Source organism: Aulostomus chinensis, chromosome 22, assembly GCF_037954235.1.
Source record: "Aulostomus chinensis isolate RoL2024-O1b breed Wild chromosome 22, RoL_Achi_v1.0, whole genome shotgun sequence".
Lineage (NCBI taxonomy): Eukaryota > Metazoa > Chordata > Actinopteri > Syngnathiformes > Aulostomidae > Aulostomus > Aulostomus chinensis.
Window position 1 is genome coordinate 2,076,461 of NC_141341.1, and position 15,965 is coordinate 2,092,425.

Here is a 15,965-nt window from a genome sequence, read left to right on the forward strand (position 1 = left end):
AGCTGTTCCTGTTGTGTGAAGGTCACTGGAATGTTTAAGGCCTTGGGTTTCCTCAAATTAACCAAGTTGCTAAAAGCTATGACAACTAGTCTTACGTATGAGTGTAGAACACTTGATAGTTCAGTTCAGTTCTAGTAACTTTATTACCTCATGTTACCTTCATAAACACACCGAGTTCTCAGTGCTGACTGACTTGACCCTGAGGGAAAACTCATCTCAGAACAGCGATAAACTCCATTTCCCTGAAGCTCGTTGACGCCTTCTGATCCTTGGCAGCGGCGGTCGCTTCCATGACGGAGTTTGACGTCAGGAACGTTGATGGAGTTTGTGTGACCATCTAGAAACCTCATGAAATCTTCACGTCACCACGACAGTCACAAAGAGTGAGCTTGGACAGGAAATGACAGACGAGGTGTTTGGATCATTGGGGACTTTATTTTAAAATCAGCAGAACAACAGAGAAAGAAGCGATCCAGCAGTGCAGCGTCAACTGACATTCATTTTCTACCACAAGACGACCAGGAACCGTGAGCTCTGCTCGCCTTCATCTACAGGTCCCTGAAAGACAAGAACACCCAGATCCTGGAACACATGGAGACGCTTCAAACTGACACGTTTCCACTCCAGGAACACCAGAACGAGCTCACACACTAAAACTGACTTCCCTTAGACAGAAGAACTGGAAACCAAACACCTCGATTGACAGGGAGAGAGAAAAACAAATCAAACCTGAAAACTTCTGGTTCAAACCAAATCAATCTGGTGGATCATTTTTGAGAAGAATGTTCAGGTAAATGTTTGTGAGCAGGTGAGGCGGCCAACGCAGCAAATCCCTCCCTCGCTGTCATCTCACATCTGAACAAGTGTGTCGTTACGATACTTCAGCCATTCGGCAGCTTCACTCCATCAACAATGTGGAGTTGAGGTGGACAGGATTTGGGTTTTCTGCTGATCCTGGAAGATCTGATAAGATCCTATTAATCTAATAACCCCTTAACCTCTCATGATCCGGATCCACCAAAACTGGGCTTTCTTTGGGGAAAAATGAAGAAAACGACCTCGGGGTCACCGGGAGAGCGCAGGCGTCTGCCGAGGGATGATGACATCACTCCCTCAGGATCCACTCCTCAACTTCCATCCTTCCAGCTCATCTCCTCCTCTACTTCCTGCCAACAGTCAAACCAGCAGATCTGGGATGCGAGTCCCCGTCCCGTGACGTCACCTGAACCCCACACCTGTGCAGCCATGAGGGCGATGCCTGAATGTTGTGATGAAGGCCAGCAGCAGGACTTGACGTCATGCTTTTGTTTTAGAACGACAACAAAACCTACCAGAAAAACTGCAGAAGCCAGAACTGTTAGCGTGTGAGATGATTTAAATGTTTTAGAATCCCTCTCCTCTTCACTGAATCTAAATATCACTTTGCTTTTACCACCAAAAATCACTGAAACATATCAATAACATCCCTTTCCCCCAATAATTGATTAAAAATAACTGAAAACAGGAATTTTTTATGTAAATTTTCAATTCAACTCTTTGATGACCAAAAATGCAGTTTCTGTTTATCTCGTTTTGGTAAAAACCTCCTGCTACAAGAGGAGTTTTCAAACCCACACATCAATGATTTATTCAGATTATGAACCAGTTTAGTCCCAGTTTAGTCCCAGTTTACAGACGGCCAGGATGTGATGGCGTCTCTCTTTCTTCAGTGACAAACATTTGCCAAAGACCTGAGGAGACAGGAGATAAAAACACATCAAACGGAAGGCAAAATCCTTGAGTTGTGAAAACCTCCTGTCCAGCCAGAGGTTTTCTTTGAGCGTAAACATGAAGAAACCATTTAGAGCGACTGGTAACTCACGCTGGGCAGTGGTGGGTTCAGGACTCAGGACTGGGATTCAGCTCCTCCAGAACCTCGGGGGTGTTGACAGCTGTGGGGTCAGAGACACGGTGTGAGCTCACAACCAGAGAAACCACACAGAAACCTTCTTCCCAGTTCCCATGGGATGAGAAGAAAAGCAGCGTCTACTTACGAGTTGGAGGGCGTTTGTCTGAAATGGAAAGAAAGACAAAAAAATTAAACTCTCAAAAGCTGCAAACGCCAGAAAACAGCGGCGCTGCTCCAGCTGACAGTTGCCTCTCTCAAACTGATGAATCTCCTCCAACTTTCTCTCAAACCCAACATGACTTCTTCTGATCCCGTCTCTCCCAGACATGTACAATTAGCTTGAAGCTAACTGCTACCCATAGCTGCTAACTGCTATCAAACACCAAAGCCTCCAAAAGCGTCGGTTCTAAACCCTCAGGCCCATCGTCCGATGTGGTCCAGGTCTTCCTGTGTTCACAAACCCAGCGACTCTCTGATTTGTGCTCAAACAAAGCAACCAGAACAACAACAACACTCAGGTTTGCTGCTGGCGTGAAGCAGCACTGATGACCCTGAGTTGCTTCTCCAGGACCTCCACACGTTCATTTGTGAGCGCTTGAAAGGCAAAGCTCTCTTTAGAGGGAAGAGCCGCTCTAAGGCCTCTCACCATTCCTCCTCTTGTGAATGACGAATCCAACGGCAGCCATGACGACGACGGCGAGAACGGCCACCACGACAGCGATGGCGATGGTCATGTCCGTCTTCTCTGTTGGGGGAAATCCAACAAAAATGGTCACAATTGTACGAACTAGTCGACGCCAAACATTCAATGAAAATGTCACTGCAAATGATGTCATCAGTGAAATGGCGTTGCCTTGAAAATGAAGGCCATCATGTGACAATTCTGAAAACCCTGACTCCACACAACGTCACCTCTAGATTTCTGTGTGGACCAAACAAGTCAGCAGTGAATGCATGAATGTTGCCCAGCAGCAGGGGGGGTAGGCAGGTTCCAGATCCATCAGGCAACACCCTGGAGGAGCTCCACCCTCATTTTAGTCTTCAAGAAGGGCGCTGAGCCTGATCTGGAACTCTGAGCGCCTCTATTGTGAACCTCTGGAAGCAACGTCTCCTGAATGAGTTCCACTGATTCTGATCTCACCGTTGCTCAGGATGGCGTCTTTTTCCAGCCTGGTGACGAAGTCGTCCTTGACGCCCGAGAGCTGGAACACACATTCGTACTTCCCCTGATCTTCAGGTGGGAGTTTCAGGTCGGCGGCCATCTGGAAGGTTCCGTCGTGGTTGGGGAGGATCTCTCCCAGGTCCACGTCCTCGTGAAGCTCCTCCCCATCTTTCCTCCAGAACATGGCGGCTCTGTTGGGGTAGAAACCTGTAGCGAAGCAGCTGACCGGCGAGGAGGGAGACTTCTGGAGGAGAGAGACTTTGGGAAGCTCTGGAGGGAAAAGACAAACACAGATGATGGTTGATTTAACTTGACGTCCCACTGGTGGCGTTCCTGCTTGATAGGAATGAAGGGGAGGAAAGAAAAGGGCGAGGAGGAGTGACAGGTAGGGCTGAAACACTTCCTCCAGGAACTCCATGACTAAAATTCCTCTGAACTCTGCTTTGCCTGAAATTCAGTCTTAAACAGCTGAATTATTTAAGACCGGAGCTTTGAGGAGCCTAAGTTGAAGTTTTGATAACGTTGATGATCACACAGCTGTGGCGGCTCTCCTCTCTGAGTCAATGCAGTTCCTCCACACACACACACACACACACACACACACACACACACACACACACACACACACGTCTGCTCTGGTGACTTCCTTCATCAGCAGGATGGTTCATAAAGCCGCCCTAAAACCCAAGGCCTTTCTCTGTGTCTCCATGCATGAATTCAGCCACGATTCAGTTTCCACAGCAGAGCTGCAGGTGGAGGAGACTCGTTGTTGATGATGGAGTTCATTAAAACAGTGGGAACTAACGTGATGGTCAGTGACATCATCAGCGCCACCCAGGTGAGCTGACACAATCAAACAACTCCATAAGGAGGCTTTTCCATTAAACAGGAGAGTCGGAGTCTCTGTCAGAAACGGTCAGACCTCCTCACCAGGTGAGGGGGGGCCGACTGATGACTCATCAGTCACACGCGCCCTCGTCCTCTCCCACTGATGAAGGAAATAAAAATGACAAAACCAGAGTGTCCGCACAAATCCAGTGTGTGTGAAACCCTGCAGTGTAACGTCCTGCTGTCCTCAGCCTGCTGCTGTTGGATTGACAGGAAGACTGGGGTGTGTGTGTGTGTGTGTGTGTGTGTGTGTGTTTGTCTGTGTGTGTGTGTGTGTGTGCGTGTGTCTCGAAGGGAACCTGAGACCCGTGGGACATCGCCTGAGTTTGACCGTTTCGGCAGAAACGACGGACACAAATCTGAGCACAGTTGTGCTGATGAAGCGTTTCCTTCTAGTCAGACGGAGAAAGGAGCGCATCTCCAAAAAGAGACAGTCCTGTCCTGGTGCCAGAGTTCTGGTGTGGCAGGCCACCATCAATAAAACACCAGGCACTGAGCCACAGAGCCCCTGAAGCACTGATCCCAGACCTGCTGAGACGCAGGAACGACTCACATCCGTTACTGACCCCTCCTTCTAAATTTAAGAACCCAGCATTTAATTGGTTCCTTTTCATTTTAAGTCACCATTTAGTTGCTCTTGTTGGACTTTGGCGCTCTCTTACTGGTGGTTCTGGTTCCTAAATACAGACACACAAACTCATGAGAGGAGAAAAGGTGGCGTGGTGAGCCGACCCTGTAGGACCCTGTTAGTACTTCAGTAAAAACTACAGTAACGTCAATGAAAGTACTGTCAAAGTGAAGTTACTTTACTCAGTACTTTTACACCGGCGTTTCATTCTTGTCCATTTCAGAGATTTGTCTCATTTTCTCTTTGTGTCGCGTCGCTGCTCTGAAATGAAGCAAAGTAACGCCACCGGAAAAAAACAAGCCAAAGGTGCAACACTTCTCCTCGGCCTCCTGGATCAATCAGCAGAATAACTGATAGATTACTGGAGTACTGAAAGAACCGCTGGCTGCGGCCTGAGTGACGCACATCGTGGAACACACGCCAGGTCATGTGACTCTACCTGTTCTCAGGAGGGAGCTCCTCCCATAGTTGACGTACTTCTTCAGCCATTCAGGACAAATCTTGGTGAGGTAGTTCTTCTTCTGTGTGATGACAGCTCTGTCATTGTCCCACTTCAGTTTGGTGATGAAGGCCTGCTGGTTTGGAGCGATCCATGTCAGCGTCTGGGGGTCAAACACTAGGAAGTCTTCTCCATCGTAGCCAAACTGATCAAAACCAGTGACCTCTCCAGTCTCATCGTCCCATTCACAACCGTACATTGTCTGGACAATGTGGACCCCTGAGAGACAGACAGAGACAGAACCTGCAGTAAACCAGAGTCAGATCCAGACCAGCTGGTCCCCCTCCAACACAGACTCCCTGCTCCACAGAGACCAGTTGGTCCACACTGGGGGAGGTGTGTACCTGCAGGTGTGTATATCTATGTGTGTGTATCTACATGTGTGTATTCATATTTAGGTTTGTGTGTGTGTTTCTTTGTGTGTGTGCATCTGAACTTGTGCGTCTGGTTTTGTGTCATGTTTTTATGTGTGTGTGTATTTGAATGTGCGTGTAACTGAATGTGTGTATCTGTACGTGTCACTGTATGTGTGAGTATCTTTGTGTGTATCTGTATGTCACTGTATGTGTGAGTATCTTTGTGTGTATCTGTATGTCACTGTATGTGTGAGTATCTTTGTGTGTATCTGTACGTCACTGTATGTGTGAGTATCTTTGTGTGTATCGGTACGGATCTGCATGTGTGTATGTGTTACTGTTTGAGTGTGTATCTGTATGCATGAGTGTCACTGTAAGTGTGTATGTTTTATGTGTATGTGCGTATTTGTATGTGTGTATGCCTTTGTGTGTCCATGTTTTTGAACGTGTGTATTTGTGAGTGTATCTTTATGTGTATCTGCTTTTGTTTGTATGTAAATTTGTTTGCGTTTTTGTATGTGTACATATGTATGTGTGTAACTGTATATGTGCTGTGTATCTGTATGTGTGCATGTGTGTGTATGTGTATTGTAGTGTGTATCTGTATCTGCATGTGTCTGTCTTTATGTGTGTATCTGTGTGTGTTTGTGTATCTGAAAATGTGTGCATCCCCCAGTGTTTGTGTGTATCTGTATGTTTGTATGTTTTTGTGTGTCGCTGTGGTTCTGTAGATGAGTGTAGTTGTGTTTGTATAAGTGTGTTGTTGTGTGTGCATCTGTATGTGTATTGTAGTGTGTATCTGTATCTGTATGTGAGTGTGTGTTTCTGTACATGTGAGTATCTTTATGTCTGTATTTTTTGTGTATCTGTCCATGTTTTTAACGTGTGTATTCATGTATTTATCTGTGTGTATCTGTTGTGTGTGCATCCCTCAGTGTGTGTCCCTGTATGTGTGCATCACTTTTTGTGTAGCTGTGTGTGTTTGTATCTGGAAGTGATTGTGTATCTGTGTTATTTTAAGTGTGCATCTGTATGTTTGTGTGTATCTGTGTGTGCGACTGTGTGTATGTCTTTGTGTGTCTATGTGTTTAATGTTTATGTGAGTGTATGTTTTTGAGTTTGTATGTATGATTGTGTGTATCTGTGTGTGTGCGCATATGTGTGCGTGTGTGTCTGTGTATTGTAGTGTGTATCTGTGTTTGCATGTGAGTGTGTTTCTGCATGTGTATCTATTTGTGTATGTGTATCTTTATTTTTGTGTATCTGTTTGTGTAACTGTGTGTAAGTGTATATGTGAGTATCTTTATATGTTTGTATTTTTGTGTATTACTATGTGTGAGCACATATCCATGTGTGTCTATGTTTTCTGTGTATTTGTGTGTATCTGTTTTTGTGTAGCGCTGTGTGTGTTTGTGTCTGTGGTTAGCTTTGTGATTGTACCTGTAGGGGTTTGTGTGTGTTCTAGTGTGTGCATCTGTATTTTTTGTGTATCTGAGTGTGAGCATATATCTGTGTCTACGTTTCATGTGGATTTGTGTGTATTTGTGCGTTTGTGTATCTGTGTGTAACTAAGTGTGTATGTCTTTGTGTGTCCATCTGTATGTGTGTGCATCCCTCAGCATCTGTATATATGTGTGTGTGTGTGTGTGTGTGTTTGTGTGCATCTGTATGTTTGTATCTGTTTCTTGTGTTGGTATGTGTTTGTGTATATTTGTGTCGCTGTGTGTTTGTATCTGTAAGTTTGTGTGTATCTGTGTGTGTCTTTATGTGTGTCCATGTTTTATACGTGTATTCATGTGTGTGTGGGTGTGTCTGTGTGCATCTGTATGTGTGTATGTATGCTTGTGTGTATCTGTGTATTTGTAGATTTTTATGTGTGTAACTGTATGTCTACTGTTGTGTGTATCTATTTGTGTGCCTATACTGTATGTGTGTGCGTGTCTGAATGTGTACTGTAGTGTGTATCTGCGTGAGTGTTTCCACTTGTGTATCTATGTGTGTATCTTTGTCTGTTCGTGTAACTGTATGTGTGTGCATCCCGTGTGTGTATGTGTGTAACTGTATGTGTTTGTTTTTTTGTGTTGCTATGTGTTTGTGTACATGTGAATGTAGATGTGTGTTTGTATCTGTGTTCTTGTGTGCATCTGCATGTTTGTGTGTATGAGTATCTTTATGTGTATTTTTTGTGTATCTGTGTGTAACTGTATGAGTATCTTTGTGTGTATTTTGTGTGTATCTGTGTGTAAATGTATGAGTATCTTTATGTGTATTTTTTGTGTATCGGTGTGTAACTGTATGAGTATCTTTGTGTGTATTTTTTGTGTATCTGTGTGTAACTGTATGAGTATCTTTGTGTGTATTTTTTGTGTATGTGTGTGTAAATGTATGAGTATCTTTATGTGTATTTTTTGTGTATCTGTGTGTAACTGTATGAGTATCTTTGTGTGTATTTTTTGTGTATCTGTATGAGTGTCTTTGTGTGTATTTTTTGTGTATCTGTGTGTGTAACTAAGTGTGTATGTCTTCATGTACATCCATGTTTTTAACATGTATTCATGTGTTTTTTGTGTTCTGTTTATGTATGTGTGTATTTGTGTGTGACTGTATGACTACTGTTGTGTGCATGTTTTTGTGTGCAGCTGTGTGTTAGTGTGTGTGAAGCTGTGTGTTTGTATCTGTGAGTGTTTTTGTGTATCTGTGTGTGACTGTATATGTGAGTATCTTTACGTCTATATTTTGTGTATCTGTGTGTTTGTGTATGTGTGTACATGTGTACCTGTGTGTGAGAGTGTATCTGTGTGTGTCTTAATGTGTTTTTTTAGGTTTATTTGTGCGTTTTTGTTTATCTGTGTGTATGTCTTTTTGTGTGTTTTTTAATGTGTGTACTCGTGTGTGTGAATCTGTCTGTATGTGTGTATCTGTTTTGTGTTAGTGTGTTTGTGTGTATATGCATGTGTGTATTGTTGTGTGTGTGTGAACACAAACCTCCAGTTTGGTTGAATCGTTCTTTTGCAACCTCAATGTTGTTTTTGTCGACCTGCCAGGCATTAATAAAGTTCCGAGTCTCCCCCTCCCAGTACTCTGGATCGTCGGCTGTGATTCGCTCCATCCAGTCCTCCTTGGCTTCTACTTTCTGGGTGTTGCTGTCAAAACGAACCGTCTCAACTCCGTTCACCAAACCAACGCTCACAAACTCTGGGAAGTTTGGGACTTGAGAGGACGAAGTGTAGAAATACCTCAGGGAATGAGTCACTGTCAGGAAGAACAATGAGAAGATTTTCAGACCTGCAGTCTCATGAACCACGTTTTCATTTTAGTTTCCTGAGAACCAAATCTGCAGAGCCTCCAGCCGAGGTTTCTGAATCAACGAGCGGACAAATAAAGGAGGACGTCTGGTGTTCCTGACGATTCCGTCGGCAACTCCATTTTCTAGGCTTCAGCAGAAACACCGCTAGAAACCTGAACCGGCCAGTTTTCTTCATTCACTCCACTTTCATTTCTACAAATTCAGCAGAGTTTCTGTTAGCCTCACTTTCTACAGTGGAGAGCTGATATGACTTTGCTCTCAATCCTGACTGAAGGTGTTGATCAGGAATTTAAACACAATAATAACAACAATAATAATAACAACAATATTAATAATAACAATAACAATAATAATAATATCCTCATAAATCCACGACTTTGGCCGAATCCCAGATTAGGATTCCCATTGTAGGAGGGAAGCTTGTCTTGAGGCTGGAACGCTGTCAGACTTCTGGTTCAGAGGTCAGGAGCCTCAGTTTGACCCCAAGTCTGTCCACAGATTTCCTCCCCACTGGTTTCCACTGTCAGGAGCAACACTGCAGCTTTGGGGCTGACAGAACCCGAACAGCTGAGTTGTGACAAAGTTTAGAACAACTTTGGTTCAGCCCAGCGTCATGAGTCACGTGTTAGAAGGCGCTCCCATTCGCGCCCTGGGAGGAGACGTTCAGCTGCAAAACTGACGCAAGAACGAAAGAGAAAGAAACTGAACAGTTTTAAAAGAGTCGTCACCATTTTGGAGCTCCGGCCCTCAGAATAACAATAATAACAATAACAACAACAATAATAATAACAATAATGATATTAACAATAATAATATTAACAACAATACTAGTAATAACAGTGAAGAGCCTCAGATCCTGACAGTAAAACACTAAATCATCTCTTGTTAAATAAACCTGAGTCTTTGACAAAGAAGCCTTCAAAGATGACGTCGAGCTGCGGTGAACACGTGAATTTTAACGTGAAGGTTTCGTTACTTTTGAAGACGTCAGTAATCTGTAACGGAGTCCCGGGACCTTCGGAGTCTCCAGACACTTTCTTTCTTTCCCATCAACGGACGGTCAAGCAAACCGGACTCACCGGCAGCTGCGTGTTGTGCTCCCGCAACAAGGAGGAGGAAGGTGGCGGTGTTCATGGTCGCCTGTCGCCGCTGCAGCTTCGGTTCATCACGCAGGAGTTGATGTCGACACACACGGAGCTTCCAGATCGAGCACCAAACCTGGAATGAGCGTTTAGACGGAGATGTGGTGACATAAAACCTCCATGTGAGCCAATGAGAATTCAGAATCAGCCCTGACGTCACTTGTAGCTCGGTAGAACTCACCGCTACAGGTTAGGAACGAAAGCGAAAGAAGGGAGTTATTTTCCTCTTATTTGAGCGTTTAAACCGAGACGAGAAGACGCCTGGGCTTCATCCGGGGTTTCTGGACCGTCAGGTTTGTAGCAGCGCGATCAGAACCTGATGTTCAAAACTGGTGAAGGTTTTAAAATGGAGATTTTTGTTCTCCTGGGGGGTTAAAAGTCTCCGTCAGCAACTCGTCACCACTCTGGACACGCAGTTACTCCGTTCTTGAATTCTGTACCGGGATCGATCAACTGTCCTGATCCAAATATCGATCACCGACCACCAATCGAGTGTCATGTGTGGTGGTGACGAGCTCCCCCTAGCGGCTCCAAGTCCCTGCTGCTGACTGAATCATCACGTTTCTCCTGTGCACTCATCATTTTTCCCACATTCCAGCACAATTATAAAGTTATCAAGTTCAAAGCTCTGTCAGCGCCACTCAGCAGCGTTCCTACTGGAGTCTTCTAGAACCTTCTTATGAGCCTGTTTTGTGGCCTTCAAATATCAGCCTGTCATCGTTGTCATTTTATCGTATCAGATGTTGGAACTGCACCGTGACGGTGTCTCAACATGCCAGCCTGTTCCCTCCTTCTGTGACCTCAGAGAACCACGTAGGGTCAGGGCTGACCCACGCATCAGCACCAGGCTCACCTGGAGACACTGAGTGGACACTCTCTGTCCTGTGCTGATGTCACCATCCCCTCCTGACCTGATCTGCAGCCTCAGGGATCTCCTGGGTTCAGACGTCTCCATCGCGTCGGCGTGGCGGTGAAACAACAACCAGAGACACGAAGCCAAGCAGGAGCGTCAGCGCGTTCAAACCTCAGCGGCTCATCAGATCAAATCTCTGCGATAACGAAAGCCAACTGCGTCTGCTCACTAAAAACTGCTCCACTGCAGAAACTCCACACCTGTGCTCCTGGACACCTGAGGCTGCTGTTGAGCGGCCTTTGCTTCCACGGTGGTGAATCAGGAGCTACGCTCCTCATCACATTCATGTGGTTCCTGTGGCAGGAGTTCACACGTGGAACTCCCGCCAGGTGAACTGATGTGTTTTCTATGCTATGAACCCGTGCTGCTCTTCTGGGTCCAGCTTCCCCGGTGTTCCCTCAGGTGAACCTGGTTAAACCATCATGAGATCAGGAATGGGCTGCGTCCCAGGAACTCAGGGTAACGGACAAAGATCCTCAGCAGCTCACCCACACTGAGCCTCCATCTCTGGTTCCTGCTCAGCTCTGCAGCTCACAGCAGCACAACAGCAGGTTTTGAGCTGTAGGGGTTCTTGTGGGGGGCGGAACTGGTTCCCTGGTGCGTTTTAGTTCAGGGGTTCCTCCTGTAAGCTCCACTGAGGAGGTTCTTTAGAGCATTTTGTCCTCTTCTTCCAGTCGTTCAAGTCCTCCCCCATCCTTCCTCCATTGATGCTCTTGTCTCTGGTCCAGAGGAAAGTCAGAGGGGAGCCGCAGCCATGATCTCCCATGAAAATCTTTGCCGACAGTTCTTGATGTCAGGAACCAGTCCCTCAGGAACCAGTCCCTCAGGAACCAGTCCCTCAGGAACGTGCATGATAAAGAAATCCACCCCCTCTCGTTTTTTCTCTCACGGGTGCCTTCACAGTCTTCCGTGTGTCAGTAAACGCGCCAATAAAACAAGAAGGCTGACATCTCGAAGCTAATCGGCGAATGTCAGGATGCACTCAACGTTCCAATAAAGGTCAGGGTTCCAGGGGTTGTTGTGAGCAGGGAACCTGTCAGGGGCGGACTTGTCAGTGCCGAGGACAACAAAGCCACTTCCTGTCCTGTCCTTCCTGGTACTGACTTAAATACTTTTACTTTAGTCATTTTTTTAAGCAAATACTTGAGCAATTTTTCTGGAGTAATATTTTGACTCAGCTACTTGTTGGAGTAATATTTAACCAGGAGTATCTGGACTGTTACTCAAGTAGTGAAGTTGTGTACTCGGTTCACTTCTGGTACCTGCTCACTCCCAGGTTCGCCTTGACCGGATCCCACGCGCTTCTCTTCAGTTTTTCAAACTGAGAGTGAACAAATGCCGTGACTGGTTGGTCCAGTAAAGGTTGGTCCGGTTCCAGTTGGTCGACCAATGAGAGGACTTAGCGCACCTGAGTCTTTAATTAACCTTCCGACTGATCCGGATCCATTGAGTCAAAGAACCTGGAACCAGTAAATGAATCCGTCATCACCCCGTCGGGCGCCAAGTCTTTATTTGTTAATACAAGAGAACACGACATACTGACGTAGAACCCAAAGAGCGAGGATCAAAGTACTACACAGATATCTGGTAGCTGTTTGTAGTTTGTGGACTCCTTTGATTGGTCAAGTAACTAAAAATATTTTCAGTCCACCAAAATGAAGTTAATCAGAGGCCATTTTGAATTCTTGGCTCCAATGTTTATGGTCGCTGAACCCCGTTCTTCCTCATCCTAAACAAAATAAATCAGCCCAGGATGTTTTGTACGGTTCTGATGTTCTCCCCCACGTCTTTAATGTTCTAAAGGTCCGAGTCAGAACCTCCTCCAGGCTCGGCGGCGTGACACCAACCGTGGCCGCTCTGCTCTGTTGGGTTCCTTCAACAGCTGAGTTGGTAACTGATGCAGGTTCACCACCCCGAGGTCACTGAGGGTAACCATAGTAACCATGATGTTGCCATCATGAACGGGGTAGGGCAGGCACCAGGGATCAGCATGGGGAGCTCGTACCCGTATGACCGCTCCACGTGTAGCGACCACGATGGACACCGTCTGTCACTGCTGTGATGTAAGTGACAGTGAAATCTCACCAATAAGACAAAGGCTCTGATTCTGTCATTTCCTGAGTGTCCCTGAATGCACCTCATCTCCAGTTCCCCCAAGGACATGCTCAGGAGGACACGTCCTACTCAGGTACGCCTCTAGTTTGTTTCCCCAGCGGTCACATGCTTGTCACCCTGGTAACCAACGAGACAGGCTGGAAGCTAACCTGTGACCAAAGAGTTGCTGGTTCAAGCCCCAGGACCAGCAGGATAAAGAGACGTGGGGAGAGTGAAGCAGTGCTGGCCCCGCCCTCATTACCACCGCCGGGGGAACGTGATCAGGGCGCTCCTGTAAGACGGAACCCCTCACAGTGAGGTTCCCTCCAGGTTCATGAAAGCTTTCACCTTCTGATCCACCGCTGAAGCAGAAATTCCAGTTTCCAGCGAGCTGCTAATTGATTCCGATGATCAGTGACGGCGGTTCGAGGTTCAGCCCAGTGACATCACTGATCAGAGCCATCGATCCGAGCCGGTCAGCCAGAGCTCCGTCTCTGCTGCTTTTAGAAACCAGTCAGATAAAAACTTTCAGACTCAGCTTCCACGAAGGAACCTGGCACCGCATCCTGGCGCCGGCCGACCAGAGGCCGAACGCTGCGGTCGAGCCCATCAGAACTCCATTCACAAAACCAGCATTTTCAAGTTGTCAGCCTGTTGTCATGGCGACTGACCCGACAAACCATAACTTCATACTTTGTCCAAACTGCCATCATGTTCTCTTATTTTAAAAAAACATCCGTTTATTGCAGTTAAATCACAGCCTGAGTGACATCGTCTCCTCCAGACGGCGGTGATGATGTCATGGACCTGATGGCGTGCAGCAGAGAGCGAGTTGGTGTTAGAAAAATTAAACGAATAAAACAAACAAACAAGAGGAGGGTTATTTAGACATGTTGACATCTGGACGGAGGGCGAGCGCTCGTCTGAGGAGGAGAACCTCGGCCGGTCGATGCCTGACTGGTGACACGAAGACACTCGCCGAGTCCAACTGGACACCAGCTGTCACATCTGACGGCTAAAAAGTCATCTGGCGGTCTGAAGCCCAGACGCTACGTGGAGGAGGAGGAGGAGGAGGAGGAGGAGTTTCCCACGTAGCATTGCAGGAGGTCGTCCGGGCTGAGGACGGTCCCCCAGCCCACACCAGGCTCCATGCTGATGAAGTCGTCCAGGTTCATCTGAGCCTCTGTAAAGACACACCGCAGTGATGACATCACCATGAGGTCACGTGACTGAGGCAGTTATGCGCTGCAGGAAGCGACCGGCAACCTGCAGTGTGGATGGGGGGGTACGGCGGGGGGGGCATCTTCCATGACCCGTCGGCGTTCTTCATGTGCGAACGATTGGAGGCGAAGTTCCTCAGGTAGACGTCAGCAGGTACAACACGAAACTTCCTGTGAGGACAAAGGCAGTGATGTCATTCAGGTGAGAATCACGACAACGCCAGGGAGGAGCAGAGAGACTCCGCTAAAAGAAAACATTGGCTCTTCAAAGTTTAAGAGCGAGCGACGTGTTTGCCAGGAGGGCAACCTAACCCTGACCGTCCGACCCAAAACGCCGGGGCCAGTTTTTGGTCCTGCTGACAGGAAACACATTCTGTCGGCAGATGAACGGCTCCGGGGCCACGCTCCATTAAGCCCCATTGTAATGAACTTGGTTGCAGTTCCACCAGAGTGCCACTGGAGGCGATCGCAGGCGAGAGCAGGATGAAAGGGGGTCGCCGGAGCCGGAAGGCTAAATGTGTCTCTCACCTGATTGTCTTTTGTTTTCGTCTCAGCGACTTCACCATGGCTTTAACGTGACTGAAGTTACGTTGGACTGAAGCCCGTTTGATTTCTTCAGGTTGGCCGATGTTGGCCATGACACGTTAGCATTCCGCTAATCACCGCTCAGCGCTGGACTTGTGACTGATTCAGCAAAGTCTACCTTCTTAGACCCAACTTTTGAATGCAACTGTGAAATTAGTTGACAAAAACAAGAGGGTGCCGCCCACAGACACCCATTCACTCAGCACTCGCCCGCGATCGTCCTCACATGGACAGGTGTGTTACTGCAACCAGCTCTGAAACGGGAAGTAGCTCCAGAGCCAATTCTCCTCCTACTAGACATTCTCTGATGGCCCTCGGCTGAAACAGGAAGTAGCCGTCGAGGCTAACATGAGGGTACCTGTGGTAGGCGGGTTTGATGCCGTGGTCGGAGCGCATGGCGGCGGCGGCGTAAAGCTTCAGGCTGCAGGGGAACGGCAACACAGAGTCCAAGTCATAGACCAGGGCGTCTGACTGGGCCACGAGCTGCAGGAGAACCACGTGGTAATCCTGAAAATAACACACACAATGACATCATCATTAGCACCGGTGACGTCACAGCCTCGCTCAAAGTGTGGCATCACAAACCCAGACAACAGGTTGGTCCCCGCGTCCCGACTTCTGCTTCCACAGAGGAACCTGGCGGAGACGAAGGAACATCTCAGAATCCAGGAATGGGCTTGCGTTCTAGGATCTACATGTTCTCTTGCGAGTTCTCACCATTCTGTTCTCATTGGAGATGAAAACAGCGAACACCTGAGTCAGTGGAACGGTTCCCTCCGAGCGGACGAAGTCACAGAGCTTCCAGACGTTTTCTTCGCTGGAGAACGAAGAGCCACAAAGGACAGAACAGGTTTGACTGTTAGCAGCTGTAGCTTTGGTACTCGTATCTACCAGTACTACTGCGTACTGTCAGCTCTTATATTTGCAGTAACTCGTGTAGTTTTACCAGTAGCAGCTGGTGTAAACGCAGTCCTCCCGGCTCGGTGTGATTCTCCTCTCAGACTTCATGTTTGTTCTTGTTGGTGTCTCACTGAGTGCAGTCTGTCGGCAGCGACTGACGTCACACTGCAGCGTTTTCAAAGTAAAAGCATTTTGAACCGCACTCCCTTTCTCAGCTCGGACGGGTGACTGACCTGTTCAACTGTTGCCCGGTCGGTCTGGTTCGAATTCGCCGGACCGCCGAGCAGGAAAACGGTCGCTTCCTTCTGCTTGGACACGCGCGTCTCATTCCAGAAGTTAAGCAGCTGATTGCTGGGTCACGTGGTTTCTATTTGACTCTTGAA

At 47.2% G+C, this 15,965-nt stretch overlaps 2 protein-coding genes across 3 annotated transcripts; both read right to left on the reverse strand.

Moving 5' to 3' along the window:
- Positions 1 to 415: 415 nt before the first annotated feature.
- LOC147240291 (class I histocompatibility antigen, F10 alpha chain-like) lies at positions 416 to 9,954 on the reverse strand. 2 transcript variants are annotated; one of them, XM_086193490.1, is made up of 8 exons: positions 9,808 to 9,954; positions 8,407 to 8,673; positions 5,006 to 5,284; positions 3,030 to 3,320; positions 2,535 to 2,633; positions 2,034 to 2,051; positions 1,862 to 1,931; positions 416 to 1,730 (listed from the first exon to the last, which is right to left on the reverse strand). In XM_086193490.1, exons 1-7 carry the CDS (start codon positions 9,860 to 9,862, stop codon positions 1,879 to 1,881), a joined length of 1,062 nt encoding a protein of 353 aa, XP_086049616.1. In that variant the 5' UTR covers positions 9,863 to 9,954; the 3' UTR covers positions 416 to 1,730; positions 1,862 to 1,878. The 2 variants fall into 2 exon arrangements, with proteins under 2 accessions (XP_086049616.1, XP_086049617.1); XM_086193491.1 differs by lacking the exons at positions 416 to 1,730; positions 1,862 to 1,931; positions 2,034 to 2,051; positions 2,535 to 2,633; positions 3,030 to 3,320 and having other exon boundaries at positions 4,977 to 5,284.
- A 2,302-nt stretch (positions 9,955 to 12,256) lies between these two features.
- On the reverse strand, positions 12,257 to 15,909 carry ntaq1 (N-terminal glutamine amidase 1). The gene is made up of 6 exons (XM_086193554.1): positions 15,629 to 15,909; positions 15,400 to 15,499; positions 15,268 to 15,318; positions 15,041 to 15,189; positions 14,144 to 14,268; positions 12,257 to 14,060 (listed from the first exon to the last, which is right to left on the reverse strand). Exons 1-6 carry the CDS (start codon positions 15,688 to 15,690, stop codon positions 13,927 to 13,929), a joined length of 621 nt encoding a protein of 206 aa, XP_086049680.1. The 5' UTR covers positions 15,691 to 15,909; the 3' UTR covers positions 12,257 to 13,926.
- Positions 15,910 to 15,965: the final 56 nt, after the last annotated feature.